At 44.5% G+C, this 22,332-nt stretch overlaps 1 protein-coding gene across 2 annotated transcripts; it reads left to right on the forward strand.

Moving 5' to 3' along the window:
* The first annotated feature begins 485 nt into the window (after positions 1–485).
* smim7 (small integral membrane protein 7) lies at positions 486–22,302 on the forward strand. Of its 2 annotated transcripts, none has more exons than XM_048614094.1 (5): positions 486–596; positions 2,228–2,269; positions 8,593–8,645; positions 13,541–13,631; positions 20,080–22,302. In XM_048614094.1, the coding sequence occupies exons 1-5, from the start codon at positions 589–591 to the stop codon at positions 20,093–20,095; spliced, it is 210 nt and encodes a 69-aa protein (XP_048470051.1). In that variant the 5' UTR covers positions 486–588; the 3' UTR covers positions 20,096–22,302. The 2 variants fall into 2 exon arrangements, with proteins under 2 accessions (XP_048470051.1, XP_048470052.1); XM_048614095.1 differs by lacking the exon at positions 486–596 and adding an exon at positions 703–1,133.
* The last annotated feature ends 30 nt before the right edge of the window (positions 22,303–22,332 follow it).

Here is a 22,332-nt window from a genome sequence, read left to right on the forward strand (position 1 = left end):
GGGGGAAATGATGGGAAGAAGGAACCTGGGGGCGCACCAGTTCAAAACTTTTGTGACCTCGGCTTGTTGCTGAAAGAATTGTGTAATTAACCTATAGTTTTTTTAGTTTTCCAAACAAGCTTTTGAATCTGTTGGATTTTTATGCAGAGCACTTTTCTCAGAAGTCAGTTTGACTTGAGGGCCAGCAGCGGGTTGATCAGTATGCATGCAGATCTGATAAATGTGTTGCTGGGAGTCGTGAGGTGCAGTGCTATTGTCTGTATCTGTGGACCAGGTGGTCTGGGTTCAAGTTTGACCTGGTCCAGAGGTGTGTAATAACATCTCTGAACAGGTTGATTAGAAAATATCTAAAATTTCTTGCTAATCCAACTTGCTTCATTGCTTCAAAATTTGCATCATTAATATCCTTGCAAATAAGAAATAGCCTTTTCAATTTCCAAGTATTCATATTAAAATGCATCTACAGAAAAGTTTATTTTCATTAATCACCTTGAACTGTGCAATATTGCTTCAGATGTTGTTTTATTTCACACTTCCTTTCAAAAACGAAGTTTGGTTTAGTCATTCCAGCACTGTTCCAAATAGTCCATGCCAGGGTATGTATGAATAATGTTTTAATTTCTAATACAAAATGACTCAGCTTCTTGCAGTGTCCGTTATTGTGTGGTGCCTTTAGCTCTCAAATCAGACCAGTATGCCCTGTCTGAACTGTTCAACCTCTCAATGCACCTTAATTTCCCTTCTCTTTTATCTCATCTGAAATGCCAGAAATGTAAAGATCTTCATACATGATTTTTTTAAAAAACTCTTAGCCCTGAATTCCAATTATCTAGTTTTGAAAGGAGACGGCAGACTTAACAAATACACAGTTTTTGATTTGCATGATCCGGCTGTCTGCTGAATGTGATTTTTACCTGTACAATCCATAATGACAGACGACACCACAAGAAGCAGTGTCTCTAGTGTTAGTTGTGGCTAACTGGGTAGCACTATTCCTCTGAGTCAGAAATTAGTTCAAGTCTTATTCGAGATTTAAGTGTATAACCTTGGCTGACACTCGAGTACGGTATTGAAGGAGTGCTGTCCTGTTCGTTGGATGAGATGTAACGCTGAATCTCTCAAAAAAAAATCTGGTGATTATCTCATGGTTTTCCTGCATTACAGCGTTGTCTACATCTCAGAAATACTTGGTCATAAAATCTTGGACCTTTTTCAGACACTATTGACACCTACAGGAAATTTTTGTTCAGTTATTAATGAAAAAATATATCCCATTGAAATTTTTATTTTGTAAGTATCTTTTAGCCCTGAATAAATGAATGCAGTAGATAGGCAATGATAAACATTTACGGAATTAATTTATCGTTCACAACGATATATTCCCTTAACAAATAACAATCTCTCATACTGTCCAACCATGGCAAATGAGACGAATAATAAACCTGATTAGTAGGAGGGTTTTAAAATTCACTGAAGGGTGACCATGAAATTAATGATGAAATGAAGGTAGAATATGAGTCAAAAATGGCATTTTAAAAGTTTCTGTCGGTATTTACTTAAGGAAGAGATGAGTTTGATTTGGGTCTCTTAGTGGCAGGGACCGAAGAATTTGTAATGACCAATAAGAACATTTTTATAAAAGCTCATTCACAAGCTGTAGGTGTCAGCAGATAGAGGCAAGGGGCTACAGGCAGTCCCCAGGTTGCAAATGGGGTTGGTTCACAAGTCGATGTTTCTGACTTGTGTACACAATGAAAAACAATATAAAGGAGCTGTTAGTAAGTACAGTTCATATGTTGGATCTTTAAATTGCTTCTCTAGGTGGGATTGCATTCATAAGTACGAGCATTCCTAAGTCGGACGTTTACAAATCAGGAACCCCCTCTAAATGAATATTTGTAACTAACATCACAGTAGAAATCATAAAAAATGGAGACGTATTAGGGAACCAATGGTGTAATAAAATGAAATCTCTTAGCATCAGACCAAAAGACAGTCAACATTTTTAAATGTTTGTGGAGAATTCTTAAAACTTAACTGCAATAGTAAAACATCCTGAACTAATCACGTTCTCCTCTCCAATGAGAAAACTGAATTTTTTAGTCACTTGGTTGTGTCCCAGCAAATAATCAATGCAAAAGGCAACCAGCATTGGTAGATGGTAAAGACCGGTAAATTAAAGCTAAAATTATTGTGTCTTGTGTTCACTTTGTTTAATCTTTTGCAGCACCTTGTTGATGAATGCAGGAGCCGTGCTGAACTTCAAACTGTGAGTATGCAAATCTGTCTGGAGATGGAACCAGGCTGCAAAATACGTAGGTGTCATGTTTAGAGATGAGGTTGGAGGTCTCCTGTACAGTGAGAGTAGATGTAGTGACATTATGGGCACAGGGAGCATTCATGGCACAGTATGATGGGCTAGTCATTAGCCCAAGAATTCTTCCACCTAAAGGGAGACAAATTGTGTGTGTGCAAAAACACTTCTTTTAAAAAATAACTGGCTGCCACACCCCCCACCCCCAACCCCTCCCAATCCCTTCACCTTCACAGTCGCAAGGGCCCCTCCTAATCCACCATGCCACTCACTGCTCCCTGCTCCCTGCTCCCTGCTCCCCAACTCATTCCATCCCCACCCTGGCCAGTGTCCTAGCTGTCACTAATTTCCATTCGTCTACCATCCCTGTGCTGGCTGATCTACATTGGCTCTCAGTCTGGCTACTTTGTGCCTCTATCTCCATCTCCTCCTTTGAGGTCCCTCTCTGCTCAAACTTGGGGCTCCCTATCCTAATACTTCTTCACCTAACCAAGTTTCATATTTTGTTTAACTTTGTGAAGCTCCTCGAATTATTTGACTGTGTTAAAAGTACTATAAATACAAGCTATTAAAATTTTCAAGCTTATGGTTAAATCCCTGCACTGCCCCACCCCACCCCACTCCACCACTCGGTGTAATGTTTTAGCTTCTTGCTTTCAGCAGCGGGTGTGTGGTGAGGACGCGAACCAGGGTGCCGTCGGGAAGGTAAGCTTTTTCCTTATAAAAACTTACCTCGTGCAGCAGCGGCCTTCTTGCTTTCAGTGGTGGCTGTGTGGTGAGGACGCGAGCCAAGAAGTGAACTAATATATTCGGGCATTGGCTAAACCCAAAACACTACAGGTGTATTGGCTCCCACCCGTCCTCCTCCACTAACCAAAAAAAAGAGACCGTGTGCAGGGTCGGTAAGGTAAGGCTTTTTTATTCTTCTGGAACCTAGAGTAGTGGGAATGCAAGCAAGAGCAGTTGCATGCTCCTCTTGCAGGATGTGGGAGGGAAGGGTCACTGCTGGTGTCCCCTCTGACTTCACCTGCGAGAAGTGCACCCAACTCCAGCTCCTCTCAAACAGCGTTAGGGAACTGGAGCTGGAGCTGGATGAACTCCGTATCATTCAGGAGGCTGAGGGGGTGATAGAGAGGAGTTATAAGGAGGTGGTCACACCCAAGGTACAGAAAAAAGGTAGCTGGGTGACTGTCAGGAGGGGGAAAGGGAATAGGCAGACAGTGCAGTGATCCGTGGCCGTTCCCCTCAATAATAAGTATACCGTTTTGGATACTGTTGGAGGGGGACGACCTACCAAGGGAAGGCCATAGTGGAAAGGTCTCTGGCACTGAGCCTGGCCCTGTGGCACAGAAGGGAAGGGGGGAGAATAGGAGAGCAATTGTAGTGGGGGATTCGATAGTAAGAGGTACAGACAGGCGGTTCTGTGGACGCGAACGAGACGAACAGATGGTATGTTGTCTCTCGGGTGCCAGGGTCTGTGACGTCTCGGATCGTGTCTTCAAGATCCTTAAGGGGGAGGGTGAGCAACCAGCAGTCATGATACACATCGGTACCAATGACATTACAAAAAGGACTGAAAATGTGAAAAACGAGTACAGGGAGTTAGGTTGGAAGCTGAAGTCCAGGACAAACAGGGTAGTTATCTCTGGATTACTACCAGTGCCACGTGATAACGAGGTAAGAAATAGGGAGAGAGCGCAGCTAAACACGTGGCTACAGGGCTGGTGTAGGAGGGAGGGCTTCCATTATGTGGATAATTGGAGCACATTCTGGGGAAGGTGGGACCTGTACAGTAAGGATGGGTTGCACCTGAACTGGAAGGGCACAAATATCCTGGGAGGGAGGTTTGCTCGAGCTATAGGGGATAGTTTAAACTAGATTGGCAGGGTGTGGGGAACCAGATTTGTAATTCAGAGGATGAGGTATTTGGCTTCCAACAGATACAACAGGGAGTGAGGTTGTTAATAAAGAAATGCGGTCGATGGAACGTAATTGTGGACACAGGGATGGTTTATGTATACTTCAATGCTAGAAGTATCAGAAATAAGGCAGATGAACTTAGAGCATGGGTCTGTACTTGAAACTACGATGTTGTGGCCATTACAGAAACTAGGGTAACTCAGGGACAGAAATGGTTGTTGGAAGTTCCGGGATTTAGATGCTTTAAAAAAAGTAGGGAGGGTGGTAAAAGAGCCGGCGGAGTGGCATTGCTAGTCAGGGCTATTATGGCAGCTACTGAAAGGCAGTTTGAGAATGATATGTCTACAGAGTCAAGTTGGGTTGAGGTCAGGAAAAAGAAAGGAGCAGTCACTTTGTTGGGGTTTTTTTACAGACCCCCTAATAGTTCCAGAGAAGTGGAGGAGCGGATTGGGAGACAGATACTGGAAAGGTGCAGATGTCACAGGGTTGTAGTCATGGGTGGCTTCAACTTTCCAAATATTGATTGGAAACATTTTAGTTGTAATATTTTAAATGGAGTGGATTTTGTCCAGTGCATTCAGGAAGGATTCCTGACACAGTATGTAGATAGACCAACATGAGGAGAGGCTACTTTGGATTTGGTGCTTGGCAATGAACCAGGCCAAGTGTTGGACCTGTTGGTAGGAGAGCATTTTGGCGGTAGCGATCATAACTCTGTTACTTTTACAATAGTCATGGAAAAGGATAGGTACATACAGCAGGGTAAGGTTTATAATTGGGGGAAGAGTAAGTATAACTCTGTTAGGCAAGAACTGGGTAACATAAAATGGGAACAGATGCTGTCAGGGAAGAGCACTATAGAAATGTGGAGATTGTTTAAGGAATGCATACTGCGTGTGCTCGATATGTTTGTCCCTAGCAGGCAGGAAAGATGCGGTCGAGTGAGGGAGCCTTGGTTCTTGAGAGAGGTCGAACGACTAGTTAAGAGGAAGAAGGATGCTTATGTAAGGTTGAAGAACAAGGATCTGAAAAGGCTCTAGAGGGATACAAGTTAGCCAGGGGAGAGCTATAAGAGGACATGAGAAAACCTTGGCAGATAGGATCAAGGAAAACTCCAAGGCTTTTTACACGTACGTGAAGAATAAGAGAATGACCAGAGTAGGGGTCGGGCCGATCAAGGATTGTAAAGGGAATTTGTGCACTGAGCCTAAAGAGATAGGAGAGGTCCTTACTGAACAATTTTCTTCGGTATTCACAACTGAGAGGGACCTAGTTGTAGGGGAGGACAGTGTGAAACAGGCTGATAGGCTAGAGAGATGGATGTTAGTAAGGAAGATGTATTAGGAATTTTGAGGAACTTGAAGGTAGTTAAATCCCCTGGGCCTGATGGGATTTATCCAAGGATTCTATGGGAAGTGAGGGAAGAGATTGCAGGGCCTTTGGTGATGATCTTTTCGTCCTCGCTGTCCACGGGTATAGTGCCGGAAGATTGGAGCATGGCAAACGTTGTTCCCTTGTTCAAAAAAGGGAACAGGGATAACCCTGGAAATTACAGGCCAGTTAGTTTTACTTCAGTGGTGGGCAAATTATTGGAAAGGGATCTGAGAGACAGAATTTATGATCACTTGGATAGGCATAGTTTGATTTGTGATAGTCAGCATGGATTTGTGAGGGGTAGATCATGCCTCACAAACCTTTATTGAATTCTTTGAAGAGGTGACCAAACACGTGGATGAAGGGAGAGCAGTGGATGTGGTATACATGGATTTAAGTAAGGTGTTTGAAATGGTTCCCCATGGTAGGCTCCTGCAGAAAGTAAGGAGGCATGGGATAGGGGGAAATGTGGCAGATTGGATTCAGAATTGGCTGACCCTTAGAAGACAAAGGGTGGTAGTGGATGGAAAATATTCCACATGGTGCTCAGTTACGAGTGGTGTACCACTAGGATCTGTTGTGGGCCCTCTTCTATTTGTAACTTTTGTGAATGATTTGGATGTAGGAGTGGAAGGGTGAATTAGTAAGTTGGCAGACGATACGAAGGTGGGTCACGTTGTGGATAGTGTGGAGGGCTGTTCTAGGTTACAAAGGGACATTGATAGGATGCAGAGCTGGGCTGAGAAGTGGCAGATGGAGTTTAACCCTGAAAAGTGTGAGGTGATTCATTTTGGAAGGACAAACTTGAAAACCGAATACAGGTTAACAGAAAGATTCTTGGCAGTGGGGAGGAGCAGCGGGATCTCAGGGTTCATGTCCATAATTCCCTGAAAGCTGCCACCCAGGTGGATAGAGTTGTCAAGGCGGTGTATGGTGTGTTAGCTTTCATTAATAGAGGGATCGAGTTCAAAAGCCATGAAATTATGCTCCAGCTGCACAAAAGCCTGGTTCGGCTACATCTGGAGTACTGTGTCCAGTTCTGGTTGCCTCATTACAGGAAAGATATGGAAGCGTTGGAAAAGGTGCAGAGGAGAGTTACCAGGATGTTGCCTGGAATGGAGGGAAGGTCTTACGAAGAAAGGTTGAGAGAACTAGGGCTTTTCTCTTTAGAACGACGAAGGATGAGAGGTGACTTGATAGAAGTGTACAAAATGATCAGAGGTATAGATAGATTGGACAGCCAGAGACTTTTTCCTAGGGTGGAGGTAGCTATTATGAGGGGGCATAGTTTTAAAGTGAGTGGAGGTAGATATAGGGGAGACGTCAGAGGTAGGTTCTTTACTCAGAGTGGTCGGGGCGTGGAATGCATTGCCGGAGAGGGTAGTGAAGTCGGCCTCCTTAGGGGCATTTAAGCAGCTATTAGATAGGCATATGGATGATAGTATAAGGTAGGGAGTATAAGGAGGTTAGATAGACCTTAGGTTTAGGGTAAAAGTTCGGCATAACATTGTGGGCCGAAGGGCCTGTACTGTTCTATGTTCTAATGTTCTCCAACGTTCTCCAATCTGTGTGTTTTGCAAGTTCTGGCCTTTCCTGCAGGCCCTGTTTCTCATGCTCCAAAACTGATGCCCTCGTTCCAGCTGCCTGGTCTGCAAGCTCTGGAATTATCTGTTGAAACTTCTGCACCTCTTTTATTTTTTGTCGGGTTCACGATGAGGGTGGGGAATGTGGTGTTTGGTGTGGGGTTTAGGCAGGAAAGTGGAGTTATAGCCACAATCAGATCAGCCTTGATCCTGTTGAATGGCAGAACAGGGTTGAGTGCTGAATGGCTTACTCGTATTCCTTACAATCTTAAACACTGCTCAAAGCTCATCTCTTCAACTCATCAATGGTCACCTGTCCTGCGATCGCATCTGACTCAGTGTCCTGTCTTCTTTGATGATAATGTTGCTCTGGTGAAGTTCCTTGGGTTCTGTCACCAGGTTTAAAACAAAAATGAAGAATAATGAACCGTCTTGATGCTGAGCCAAGATTTCCAGGCAGTCTGTTGGTGGGAGATGCTATTTTGACTGTATCCTCATGGAATACTTGAGTAAGAGTGAGACAGGCCATGTTTTAATTGGCAAAACCTGAGGGTTTCAGTCCATCATGAGCATTGCCACAGAAGATTCACAAGTACTCTGTTTATATTTGCCATCTGTTTTCAGGGCCGTGCTCTGATCATATTCTATATATCATCTATATCCGTACTCGGATTCTAGTAATAAGATATGTGTCAAGTTCAGGGTAAAATATGTTGGTAAAATATTTTTCCAGCCTAGTCCACACTACATTTGATAAGAAGGTACATGCGACTATAAGTAAAGATTTATGCAGTTTGTCTGCTGGTAAGAGTCTCTGTTAAAAAAGCACTTTAGGTTTTTCTCTGTAGAACACCAGTGGAAAGATGGACCACCTCTGTATAGATGGAAGAGAGCAAATTGACGTGAGGGGGTAGGGGTTGTCAGTGGGACAGAGATAATAAATGGAGAGTAACATAGAGAAGGAGATAGAGGGAGGGATAGAAGTTGGAGAGGGGCAGATTTTCCTTGTAATCTATGTATCTTCAAATTGTTTCTATGTTCTCTATGATTATCAAGATCTTCATGCAGTATGATGGTATGGCTGTAGACTTAATGTTTTAATGTTTTATGTTTGTCACATCTTCTTAAAAAATAATGCCTTTCTAAAGCACTGCTGCTCCCTACACATTGGCACCTACGTAGCAAGATGTGCTCTGGATTCTCCTGAACAAAGGACGCAAACAGCTCCACCATTTACTTAATGCCTTTGTGGCTTGTGCCTGATGCAGTGCAATGTGTCCAGTGTCTCCTTCATACCTGTATACTCTTTGAAGATATTAAAGCTCTCTTTAAGATAGCTTTGTTTATTACTAATCTCACTTGATTGTACTATGAATAACTTTTTAAAAATTTGTATTCCAGAAAGAGAAGAGAGCTGCAGGGTTTTGGAGATGATGGACGTGAAACGACAGCGGGTAAAAATATGTATTTAATTCTGACCCTACAGTAATCATAGAATCCCTACAGTGTGGAAACAGGCACTTCGGCCCAATAAGTCCACACTGAACCTCAGAGCATCCCACCCCCCTATAACCCACCTAACCTACACCTCCCTGAATACTACAGGCAATTTAGCATGCCAATCCACCTCGCCTGCACATCTTTGGACTGTGGGAGGAAACCGGAGCACCCAGAGGAAACCCACGCAGACACGGGGAGAATGTGCAAACTCCACACAGACAGTTGCCCGAGGATGGAATTGAACCCGGGTGCCTGGTGCTGCGAGGCTGCAGTGCTAACCACTGAGTCACCGTGCCGCCCCTATAAAGAAGGCTCCACCTAGACTTGAACTCGAATCACAGGGCTCAGTAACCAGTGTGCTCACCATTACACCATGGCAACCACAGCCACAGTAATGCCATGGTACTAGTTATTGAGGGGGGCAGGCTGGTGTGTTGGGGATTAGGTTCCAAAACCCACCATGACAGCTGGTGAAATTTATATTCAGTTGATAAAATATGGAATTATAAAGCTCTTTTCAGTAATGGTTACCATGAAAACTATCATTGATTGTCACAAAACTACATCCTTTAAGGGAAGGAAATTTGCCAACTTAACCCAGTTTGGATTCACAGCAATGTGGTCGACTGTTAACTGCCCTCTGAAATGCCCAAGGAAGCCACTCGGTGCAAGGACAGTTAGGGATGGGCCGTTGCCAGTGATACCCACATCCCATGGAGGAATTAAAATCTGTAACTCTCGCCTCTATGTCATTGATGAGGTATGGGTTATCTCACTGGCTATCATGCTTCCCCTTGCTGGACTCAGTCCATCTCTCTGCCCCCTTCCTGAATTCACTTATCCCACACATGCCATTTGTATCCATATTGCTGATACACAGATTTTGAGAATTGCAGTCATTCAGGTTTGACTTGTGACTGCCCAACATTGTTTAGTTTAAATATCAGCTGTTGAGTGTGTTGTTTCTTTTGATTTTTAGCAGTATCAGATACAGTATTTTGTACATTTGTGGAGCGGAAATCTGGTTGGGTAAACAAAAGTTCATAGCACAGGATCTGAGTGTAAAATTGATGGGGCCATTTGAAAAAAGCGAAATTCAGAGTTTGAAGATTCACAGCTCTAACACAGAAACTATTCCATAGCAAGAATGATAAATACTTGGAATATGAGATTCTTCAATGAGAATGAAGAGATTTGAAATGCCTCTGTGACAATCAAATAGGTAACGTTGCATGCAAAGTGGTGCACATTCCAACGCCTAGCCACCGGGGGGCATTCCCTGACCATGTTTCAGAAGCCCTTGCTCATCTGCACCTTGTGTGGTTTTGCAAAAATTCAGAAATTCCAGTGGCTTTGGCCAGCGTTTGATGTCCACTGAGTTGTAAAAAGCAGACTTCAGAAGATGTAGTTGACCCAAGCTTCTGGGGTTGCATTGTCTAATTAAAAATCAAAAAAAGCATAACTGAAGAATGAGGATAAGTTGAGAGGCAGAAAGTCTGGGTGAATGCTTCTTAAATCGGCGTGCTCCCCATTTTTGAAAAAACTGCAGTTTTGCTATGTGAGTATTTTTGAAGGGTTTACCTGATGTAAAGATCCCAGTTTGCAGTGTTCCTGGTTTTATGATGTCGGCATTTATGGCTGTGAATTGTATCCCAGTCGGTACCCAGTCAATTTGCTTACACCAGGAGAAACCCCAAGTGATCCTCAGGGCAAATGTCACTCACCTGTTCCTCTCAAACAGATGACATTTAATCACATGTCATGTCTGAAATTATTCACTGAAGAAGAGCGTGCCGTCTAGTCCAGGATGAAGCATGGTCCCAAGGGATCAGATCTTCGTGGCTTATGTAATTAATTAAGGTGCATTTTGCTCCAAACTCTCATTGATTGCTTTTTTTTTAAAAAAGTCACTTTTATATTTTTCTGATTTCTTCAATTTATCTGAATTTGATATTCCTGTTTTGTTTTGCTTTTTATTTTTTCACCATTACGTTTAAAATTTACTGTCGAACAGCCATCCACATATCCTTCTTTCTGATGTAATATTTCTGTGAACCTCTGACTCTTCCTTTCTCTCTGCTTCTTTCCTTCTCCAGCACCTCCTGAGACTTGCTGGAGAGTCTGCGCTCCAGCTGCTGCTGTCTTGGCTGTTCATTGAACAGGACGGGGAAGGGGATAATTTACCTGGCAATGGTTAACTCCCCGGTGGACTTGTCTTAGTGGAATTAAATACAGCTCTTGTGTTCTTATGTTTTATTGAGGCAGTGTTTTGCACTTTGCTATCAATGATCTGTGTTTGGTGCTTGTTGACTAAACCCCTCTATTTTTAATGTGTTGCCTCAGAATCCTGCCAGTCACCTTTCTGTGTTTCCCTCAGTGGCCCACCACCTCTACGTATTACAAACGTTTGTTTATTTTGCACTTTTGGATTCCTCCTCTTCACAGTTTTTTTTTCTGTTCGTATATAGTCTTGACCATACACGCCTTTCCTTTCCCGCACATTAGCTGATTAGGGAAGTTTTTCTTGTTCTAGTTCACTTCACAGTTCTAATTACCTGAGAATGCTCCCAGAATTTCCCTGGTGGATACTGGTTGGAAGGGATAGCGTAGATGTGTCAGATTCTACCTTTTGATCCCTGCTATCTTCTAACTCCCCACCAGGATGGGTCCAGATGCCCACCCCAGTTACTTGTTGGCAATTCTCATCCCTATAATGGAGTGGAATTCCGAAGTGATGCAAATCTTAAAATACATATTTAACGCCCTTGATTAGGAAGGGAACCCAATAGTTTCTGACTAACATGAAAGCACTTATGACAGGGACGCACTGCCACAATCATTGAGATGGAAACCTCCTGACCATTTTGCATTTAAAAAGTCTTGTGTTTGAATAGCACTTTTCTTGACCCTAACACATCCTATAGGTCTTGACACCCAATTAAGTAGCTTTTTGAACTGTGCTCATTGAACCATTGTGTTGTCGGAAACAAAACAACCAAATTTGTGCTCCGAGAGACTCCATAAAAAGAAGCATGATGTACGTGTGTCTGCTTTGGTAGTATTGTTTCTGAAATAAGTAATGGGCCAGAACACTGGAGCAAATACCCTGCCTCATAGAAAATGTTGGGGAATTCTTTGTGTCCACCTGAGGCAGCAGATGGGATTTTATTTAATGCCTCTGTTCCAATTACAGTAGAAAATGCTAATATCATTTCAAAATTACTAAATGTTCAAAGGACAAGAGGAGAGGTAATAAAAACAATAATTACAATAATATATAATTATACAATTATTATGTAGAGGAAAATATCAGAGGGAAACTAATGGGGCTAAAGACCAGTAGGTCTCCTGCGCCTGGTTGGTTGTGTCCTAGGATATGAAAGGAAGTAACAACAGTGATCGTGAATGTAACGGTAGTAACCTCCCAGGAATCCTTAAATTCCCAGAGGATTGAAAAACGGCCAATGAAACATCTTTATTTAAAAAAAACAGGAGAAAAAAATACAGGTAACTCTCGACCAGTTAGCTTAACATCTGTTAGTGGGAATATATTCAAGTCGATTATAAAGGATGTAATAGCAGAGTGTTTAGAAATACATAATATGATCCAGCAGAGTCAGCATGGCTTGGTGAAGTGGAAATCGTGCTTGACAAAGTTACTAGAATTCTTTATCAAGCAGGATAGATAAAGGGGAAAAAGTAGATATAATGTACAGAATTTGGATTTTCAGAAGACATCTGATAAGTTACCAACATTAGGCTACTTGATAAGAGAAGAGTTTATGTTGTTAGGGTAGTATACTAGCACAGGTAGAGGATTGGATCAGTTGTAGAAGACAGAGTTCGGATAAAGGGTTGCGTTTTCAGGATGATAATCTGTAACTAGTGGAGCACCACAGGGATCAGTGCTGGGGCCTCAATTATTTACAACTTATATTAATGACTTAGATGGGGAAAGTAAATGTGCTATAGCCTCGGTGAGAAGGCAAGTGAGGATGAAAGAGTTAGAAGCATATAAATAGGTAGGCAGAAACTTGGCAGATAAAATATAATATTCAACATGAGGTTGTGTACTTTGACAGAAAAAATAGTGGAGCTGTATAAATGGAGAAAGACTGCAAAAAGCTACAGCAGAGAGGGATGTGGCACCACATCCACAAACATCCATTTTCTCCATCACTGACACTCAGTACATGCTGCTGTTACTAGCTACAAGATGCACTGCAAAAATTCACCAGAGATCCTCGGACAGCACCTTCCAAATCCACAATCACTTCCATCTAGAAGGACAAGGGCAGCAGATACCCGGGAACACCACCACCAGCAAGTTCCCCTTCAAGCCATTCACCATCCTGACTTATAAATACAGTACAAGGACTGCAGCTCACCACCACCTACTCGAGGGTGATTAGGGACAAGCAATAAATTCTAGCCAGCCAGCAACGCTCACATCCCACAAATGAATTAAAAAAGAATATTTGGGATTCCTCGTCCATGAATCACAAAAAGCTACCATACAAGTTCAGGTAATGGGGAAGGCAAGTGGAATGTTAACCTTGTTTCAAAGCAAATGGAGTATAAAAATAGGGGAATTTTTCTCAAACTATAGACAGCACTAGTCAAACTACTGCTGGAATATTGTGAACAGTTTAGTCCCCTTACCTCAAGAAAGATATTCTGACATTTGAGGCAATCTTTTAGAGAAAGTTCATTAGTCTGATCCTCCGTATGGAGGGACTGTCTTGTGCAGAGAGGTGAGTAGTTTGGGCTTGTACTCGTTGACGTATATAGAATGTACTGAGACCATTAAAGGCACTATCTAAACGCAGGATTTTTGCTTCTTTCTCAGGTGATAACATCAAAGATTTCTTGCTGAGTCTGCGCTACTTTCGGATCTTCATTGCCTTGTGGAATATCTTCATGATGTTCTGTATGATTGTGTAAGTGCAGAGACTGCCATTTTCCTCATTGGAAGTTTCTTTTTTTTTAATAAAAGACAATTTAAGAATGACTAAGTTGCTTCAGAGAGCTCTGTTTCAGTCTCTCTGGAATCAGCATTAAACACCGATGTGAAGCAACCGACACCATATTATCGGTTGTACTTGAGTGTTAAAATATCTTCAAATCAGTACAGTTTGCACTAGACAGCTTTGGTGCCTCTGTTATGTTGTTACTGAGTTTGGTTCTCCTGTATATAATGGGAAAGGCTGGGTTCCTCATTTCTGCAGCTGGAGAGGCACCTTGCCCAGTCTCTTTCTCCTCTGGTGGTGGCTTTGTCTTCAGCTGCCAAGGCCCTAAGCTGCAGAATTCCCTCTTTAGACCCCTTCATCTCTCATTGCCATTTTTTAAACTCATTGGGTATGGGTTCCTCTGTGTAGCAATGTTCCCTGTAAGCGGCTAGAAAGCTAGTCAATGGGAGTATTGCTGGCATTTATTGCTGTATTGCCATAGTTGTCCTGGAGAAGGTATTGGTGAGCTGCCTTTTGAACTGTGGCAGTCATTGGAATGTAGGGACCCCTACAGTGCTGTTTGGAGATGGAGTTCCAGGATTTTGATCCAGTGAAACTGAAGGAGTAGCAATATCTTTCCAAGTCAGGATGGTAAGTGGCTTGGAGGGGAACCTGCAGGTAGTGGTGTTCCCATGTATCTGCTGCCCTCGTCCTTCTAGATGGTAGATGTTGTGAGTTTAGAAGATGTTGTCGAGAGCGCCTTGGTGAGATGCTGCAATGCACCTTGTAGATGGTACACACTGCACCCACTGTGTGTTGGTGATGGAGTAAGTGAACATTGAAGATGGTGGCTAGGGTGTCAGTCAAGCAGGTTGCTTTGTCCTGGATGGTGTTGAGCTTCTTGAGTGTTGTTGGAGCTACACCTGTCCAGGCAAGTGGGGAGTATTCCATCCCACTCCTGACTGGTCCTTTGTGGATGGTGGAGAGTCTTTGGGAAGACAGGAGATGAAGTATTGCTAACCTCTGACTGCTATTGTAGGCACAGTATTTTATGGCTATTCAAAGTTGAGTATCTTGTCACTGATAACCCCCAGCATGTTGTTAGTTGGGGATTCGGTGATGGTGATTCCATTGAATGTCAAGGGGTGCTGATTAGCCCGTCTCTTGGTGGAGATGGTCATTGCTTGGCACTTACTTGATGTAATGTTACTTGCCACTTACCAGTCCAAACCTGGATGTTCTCCAGATCTTGCTGCAAATGGACACCATGCATTGGTATTTAAGGTGTCTCAAATGGTGCTGAACATTGTGTAATCATCAGTGAACATCCCCCATTCTGACCTTATGGCAGAAGAAAGATCAGTGATGAAGCAGTTGAAGTTAGTTGGGCCATGAATTTTGTCTGGTGAGAGGATGGGCATGTCTGTGGAGCCTCCTCCTCCACTGAGTTCTTTAATTGTTCACCACTACTCACAACTAGATATGGCAGGACTTCAGATCTTGGATCTTTCCATTGATTGAGGTCATGTGATCTTAACTATTGAAAGCGCTTTTTCTCTGCTTGGCATGCAGGTAGCCCTGTGTTGTTGCTTCACCTGGTTGATGCCTTTTCTTTACGTATGCTTGGTGCTACACCTGGCATTCCCTCCTGGACTCTTAATTGAACCAGGGTTGAGCTGCCAGTTTGATAATGGTAGAGTGGGGGATATACAAGGCTTGTAGATTGTTGTTTAATTCAACCTTACTGCTGCTAATGGCCCACAGTGCTCATGGATGCCCAGATTTGAGCTGCTAGATCTGTTTGAAGTCTGTCCCATTTAGCATGGTGATAGTGCCTCTTTCCTACATTAAACCATTTTAAAACTACCTCTTTGACCAAGCTTTGTTATCTGGCCGAATACTCCCTTCTGTTACCTGGTGTCAAATTCTCTTTGATAATTTGCCTATGCAGTTCATCAGTTGCTTTATTAAAGACTCAATATAAATGTGAGACAACAAGGTGCAGAGCTGGATGAACACAGCAGGCCAAGCAGCATCATAGGAGCAGTAAGGCTGACGTTTCGGGCCTAGATCCTTCATCAGAAATGGGGGAGGGGAAGGGGGTTCTGAAATAAATAGGGAGAGAGGGGGAGGCGGATAGAAGATGGATAGAGGAGAAGATAGGTGGAGAGGAAACAGACAGGTCAAAGACGCAGGGATGGAGCCAGTAAAGGTGAGTGTAGGTGGGGAGGTAGGGAGGAGATAGGTCAGTCCAGGGAGGACGGACAGGTCAAGGGGGCGGGATGAGGTTAGTAGGTAGGAAATGGGGTGTGGCTTGAGGTGGGAGGAGGGGATAGGTGGGAGGAAGAACAGGTTAGGGAGGCGGGGACGAGCTGAGCTGGTTTTGGGATGCGGTAGGGGGAGGGGAGATTTTGAAGCTTGTGAAATCCACATTGATACCATTGGGCTGCAGGGTTCCCAAGCGGAATACGAGTTTCTGTTCCTGCAACCTTCGGGTGGCATCGTTGTGGCACTGCAGGAGGCCCAGGATGGACATGTCGTCTGAGGAATGGGAGGGGGAGTTGAAATGGTTCGCGACCGGGAGGTGCAGTTGTTTATTGCGAACCGCGCGTAGGTGTTCCACAAAGCGGTCCCCAAGCCTCCGCTTGGTTTCCCCGATGTAGCGGAGGCCACAACGGGTACAGCGGATGCAGTATACCACATTAGCAGATGTGCAGGTGAACATCTGCTTGATGTGGAAAGTCTTCTTGGGGCCTGGGATGGGGGTGAGGGAGGAGGTGTGGGGGCAGGTATAGCACTTCCTGTGGTTGCAGGGAAAAGTGCTGGGTGTGGTGGGGCTGGAGGGGAGTGTGGAATGGACAAGGGAGTCATGGAGAGAGTGCTTCCTCCGGAAAGCAGATAAGGGTGGGGAGGGAAAGATGTCTTTGGTGGTGGGGTCGGATTGCAGATGGCAGAAGTGTCGGAGGATGATGCGTTGGATCCGGAGGTTGGTGGGGTGGTACGTGAGGATGAGGGGGATTCTTTTTTGGTTGTTATTGCGGGGACCGGGTGTGAGGGATGAGTTGCGGGAAATGCGGGAGATACGGTCGAAGGCGTTCTCAACCACTGAGGGGGTGAAGTTGCGGTCCTTGAAAAACGAGGATATCTGAGATGTACGGGAGTGGAATGCCTCATCCTGGGAGCAGATGCGGTGGAGGCGAAGGAATTGGGAATAGGGGTTGGCATTTTTGCAGGAAGGTGGGTGGGAGGAGGTGTATGCGAGGTAGCTGTGGGAGTCGGTGGGCTTGAAATGGATATCGGTTTCTAGGTGGTTGCCCGAGATGGAGACAGAGAGGTCCAGGAAGGTGAGAGAGGTGTTAGAGATGGTCCAGGTGAACTTAAGGTTGGGGTGGAAGGTGTTGGTGAAGTGGATGAACTGTTCGAGCTCCTCGTGGGAGCCTGAGGCGGCGCCGATACAGTCATCAATGTAGCGGAGGAAGAGGTGGGGTTTAGGGCCAGTGTAGGTATGGAAGAGGGATTGTTCCACGTAACCTACAAAGAGGCAGGCATAGCTTGGGCCCATGCGGGTACCCATGGCCACCCTCTTTGTCTGTAGGAAGTGGGAGGAATTGAAAGAGAAGTTGTTGAGGGTGAGGACGAGTTCGGCTAAGCGGATGAGGGTGTCAGTGGCGGGGGACTGGTCGGGCCTGCGGGACAGGAAGAAGCGGAGGGCCTTAAGGCCATCTGTATGGGGAATGCAGGTGTAGAGGGACTGGACGTCCATGGTAAAGATGAGGTGTTGGGGTCCGGGGAACTGGAAATTCTGGAGGAGGTGGAGAGCGTGGGTGGTGTCACAGACGTAGCTAGGGAGTTCCTGGATCAAGAGGGAGAAAATGGAGTCGAGATAGGTGGAGATAAGTTCGGTGGGGCAGGAGCCGGCAGAGACAATGGGTTGACCAGGGCAGTCAGGTTTGTGGATTTTGGGAAGGAGATAGAAGCGGGTGGTGCGGGGTTGGGGAACGATGAGGTTGGAGTCCGTGGGTGGGAGGTCACCTGAGATGATGAGGTTGTGGATGGTTTGGTGCTTGGGGGTGGGGTCATGATCAAGGGGGCGGTAGGAGGAGGTGTCGGACAGTTGGCGTCTGGCCTCGGCGATGTAGAGGTCAGTGCGTCATACTTCAACTGCGCCTCCCTTGTTCGCGGGCTTTATGGTGAGGTTGGGATTGGAGCGGAGGGCTGCACGTTCTGCGGGGGAGAGGCTGGAGTGGGTGAGAGGGGTGGAGAGGTTGAGGCGATTGATGTCTCGGCGGCAGTTGGAGATGAAGAGGTCGAGGGAGGGTAGGAGGCCTTGGGGTGTGTTGGAGGCGGGAGAAGGGGTCAGTAGAGGGAGGGTTAGGTTCACGGTTGAAGAAGTAAGCGCGGAGGCAGAGGCAGTGGAAAAACTGCTCTATGTCCAAATGTGAGCGGTATTCGTTGATGTGTGGGTGGAGGGGGACAAAGGTGAGCCCTTTACTGAGGACTGACCGTTCGTCCTCAGTAAGGGGGAGGTCTGGGGGGATGGTGAAGACTCAGCAGGGCTGGGTGTTGGCTGTCTCCTCTGGAGCTGCTGGCTGTGGAGGCGGTGGGCAGAGTTGCGTCGGCGGTGGGTGGAGTTGCGTCCGCATCGGTGATGGGCGGAGCAGGGTAGGCGGTGGCAGCAGTGGTGACGGTAGGTGCGTCTTCAGTGTCTGTGATGTTGGCCTTGGAAATGGAGGCGGTGGCATCAGCAGCGATGGCGTTCGCTGTCCCGGAAGTGGGGTACCCGGCAGTGGTGGATGTGACATCATCTGTGGGTTCTCCGACAGTGGCCTCATGGCCAATGGCGGCGGGCACATTGTGGGGAAGGTCCTGGGTACGGCTGGGGATTTGGGAGGTGGAGGAAGCCCTTTTTGGGTGGTAGGCACCAGTAAGTTTACTGTACTTACGGTTTTTTGTGTCCAATAAAGCTGAGTAGAATTGTGAGTTCAGGTTGTGGATCCTACGAAGAATAAAAAACAGGAGAGGTCCTTTGCAGGTCTGGGAGAGGGAAGCTCTGAGCTGGGGGAGGCTTGATTGTAGTGCCAGGAGATGCTGGCGCATTGCTGCGAGTGTGTGTTTCAGGAGTCGCAGGGAGAAACGCTTCTGAAGGATCTCAATGCTATGAATGTAGACATTGTCACGGTTGGGGCCAAACTGGGAAGGCCTGAATGTGGACTGTAGTCCATTGGGGATGATCTGGTTCCGTAGGCAGGTACTGAGGAAGGTGATGTGGCTGTAGTACCTGGTTTGCTTCAGGACATGGTCGAGCAGTTTCAAGGCCGAAGAGATTACAAGAGAGTTGCAGTGGAAGAGATCCCCTGAGGCTTGTCCGGAGGGAGGAGGGTAACTTCTTCAGGGTAGGCATCCTTAGAAGAGGCTTCGCAGTGGGGTTAAAATTGTATCAGAGATAGTAGGAACTGCAGATGCTGGAAAATCTGAGACAACAAGGTGCAGAGCTGGATGAACACAGCAGGCCAAGCAGCATCATAGGAGCAGGAAGGCTGACGTTTCGGGCCTAGACCCTTCATCAGAAATGGGGGAGGAGAAGGGGGTTCTGAAATAAATAGGGAGAGAGGGGGAGGCGGATAGAAGATGGATAGAGGAGAAGATAGGTGGAGAGGAAACAGATAGGTCAAAGAGGCGGGGATGGAGCCAGTAAAGGTGAGTGTAGGTGGGGAGGAGATAGGTCAGTCCAGGGAGCATGGACAGGTCAAGGGGGCGGGATGAGGTTAGTCAGTAGGAAATGGGGGTGGGAGGAGGGGATAGGTGGGAGGAAGAACAGGTTAGGGAGGCGGGGACGAGCTGGGCTGGTTTTGGGATGCGGTAAGGGGAGGGGAGATTTTGAAGCTTGTGAAATCCACATTGATACCATTGGGCTGCAGGGTTCCCAAGCAGAATATGAGTTGCTGTTCCTGCAACCTTCAGATGGCATTGTTGTGGCACTGCAGGAGGCCCAGGATGGACATGAGTTGTTGCTATGGCCCAGTTAACCCCTCAGCCTGTGTTTGGTACCTTGACACCACATGTGTTCAGTCTCCAATCCCAACAACGATGAGACATAAAACAGAGACCAGCTGCTCCAACGCAGGCAACTCATCTAGAAAGACTTGTCTAGCACCAAAGCTCAGTCAGGGGTCAAATGAACTGTGAAGAGATTCCAGGAAAGTGGGGTGTAATGAACACCTGGGACCAAATCAGACCAACAACCTGTAAAGCTATCCATGCTGTGATGTGCTTTGAAACATCCTGATGTTATGAAATGCTTTGCCCTTGAAGATGCATTAATTCATGTTTGCTGGAACATCTTGAGTTATCTAAGATCATTCTTATAAAGTCATTGTGTTAAAAGTCAGTTTTGTCAAAACATGCGGCTGATTTTTTTTCATTTGTTGTTGGTTTCCAGATTATTTGGATCTTGAAGCTTACCAATGCAGCGAAAGTGATGCAATTCAGGACAGCCCCCGGACTTGAATTTGTAGCAGGCTCTTTACCTTTCCCCTATAATTTTTACATTTGTTCAGTCTTGAGGGTCAAGCATGTATTTCCAGATTTACAATTGTACCTATTCAAAAGTCTGTGTTCTGTAACAGCAGCTATCTGGTGTAGCCATCCCAAAATTTTCACCTCTGTTGATAAATCATGTGGTTAGAAAGTTTTCCACACACTTTCACACTGCACAATGGAAAGACTTGGTTGTTGATATTTATCTACGTAGTTCTATTGCAATGTATCCCAGTTAAATACTAATCCAGATCTAGAAAGTCAGGCATGCTGTGGAATTCTGCCAGATGCAAACACTTGGTGAATATTTAAGTTATGTTGTGCACGTAAACAGGTTGTTGCTATCTTGGCAAGTTAATTTTGCTTTTGGAAAATAATTTTTAAACGGACAATTGCGTTGGTATTTAAAGAAGAATACTTGCTTTCATACAAATGATAGTTCAAACTGTAAGTACGTCCTTTGCAATCACACAGGAACTGTACAATACACAATCTGCAAGTTTGAAAAGCAATGTGCTGCTATTGTCACACTGGTCCTGACTGGCACAGAAATAAGAGCTAATTAACCCATAGTGTCTTGTCGACATCAGAGATGATGAGGTTTTATTTGTGTTGAAGTCACTACCAATCCGTAGCTCTCTCACAGTGCACCCTCTTTCAGTGATATTTTTAATATGAATTTTAGCTTTTTTTTCTCCCAGATAACAACAGGATGTGTGCAGTTGGAGAGTAAACACACTAAAAGTGATTTTTGAAACTGCACCACAAAAAATTCTTTTGGAATTTTCCAGTAGAAATTTATTTAAATTTATCCTGATGTTACGTCTCCAGCCATTAATCTGCTTCCACATACATAAAATAATTGTTTGACTTTCCTTTGTATGAGTGAGTTAGTAGCTGAGGTGCAGTAGTATCCTAATTCTCCTTACAGCTTTAAACTTGTAGTCATATTTGTGTTCTTTGCATGCAGATTTTTAACCATCATTTAACCAGCACCAAGTCTGTGAAATAAACACTTTAATGAGCTGTAGTATGTCACCAAAAAGAGTTAATCACTTGCTGTTCCCTACAATAAATCAGTGACGATAGTGATAATATTCATTGCCTGTGCCTCAATATTTAGATTCAGCCACCCTGACCCAACATCTTATGCCGCTGTATTCAGGATTAGTGCTTTTTGATTGCGTTAAAAATGGAAAGCTTTCAAAATGTAACCAAATCCTTTGGTTGACCATTGATCTGTGCTGCAAGGATGTATTAGAAATTCTATCTATAATTTATGCATTGATCATTCTCAAAGCAATAATCTACATCCACTTCATGCTTGAAAACTAAAAGGAGTAACACTCCTCTATTGACAGGACAATGGGGACCTGTAGCGTCTGAAGATGACATATTGGATATACCATGCTCTGTTAGGTGAATGGAAAAATCAATTACAGAAATAGCCTCCCACAGATGAAGTGAGAGAGAACACATTTTGACTTTAGCACAAGAATTGTTACTCTGCCCTCATGTCATAACGTGAATAAAGTGAAATGCTATAAATTGGGGTTGGTGTAGCAAGGTACATGCTTACAAATCCTGCTTTGCCACTGACGTTTGCACCAGTCTCCATAAACATTACCATTCGCACCATTAAAATGAAACTAAACTCAAAGCTGTAAACTTTTACAGTGAGCACATTCTGTAAAATGAAAACCTGTCAATTGATTTCAAATCCCTTGAATTCCCAGAAAGCTATTGAAATGAACTTTTACTATGTATAACTCTGTTATCCATTTGCCTGCAGGTATTTTAAATCTAAGAATGAGATTGGAGATTTGGTCATATGGAGCATTGTATATCTGATACATCATGTGTAGATACCATTACGGTGTACCAAAGCCATCGTATCTGGTATGTGATCACAAAAACTAAATACATCAAAACTGGATTCTGAGAGTGAAATGTATTTTTTTTTAACCATATTTGTGTACTGTATCTGAATGGATGCAGTGAACACTTTATTGCTTATTTATATTTAAAGTATTTGTGACCTGCTTCCATTTCAAGTTCTTGACCATGTAGATCATCACATTTCAATGGACCAAGAAGGGGAATAAAACAGGGTATTTGAAATACATTAGCCTGTGCATTGAATGTAGCTTAACTA

Source organism: Rhincodon typus, chromosome 29 (genome assembly GCF_021869965.1).
Source record: "Rhincodon typus isolate 14 chromosome 29, sRhiTyp1.1, whole genome shotgun sequence".
NCBI classification, from domain to species: domain Eukaryota; kingdom Metazoa; phylum Chordata; class Chondrichthyes; order Orectolobiformes; family Rhincodontidae; genus Rhincodon; species Rhincodon typus.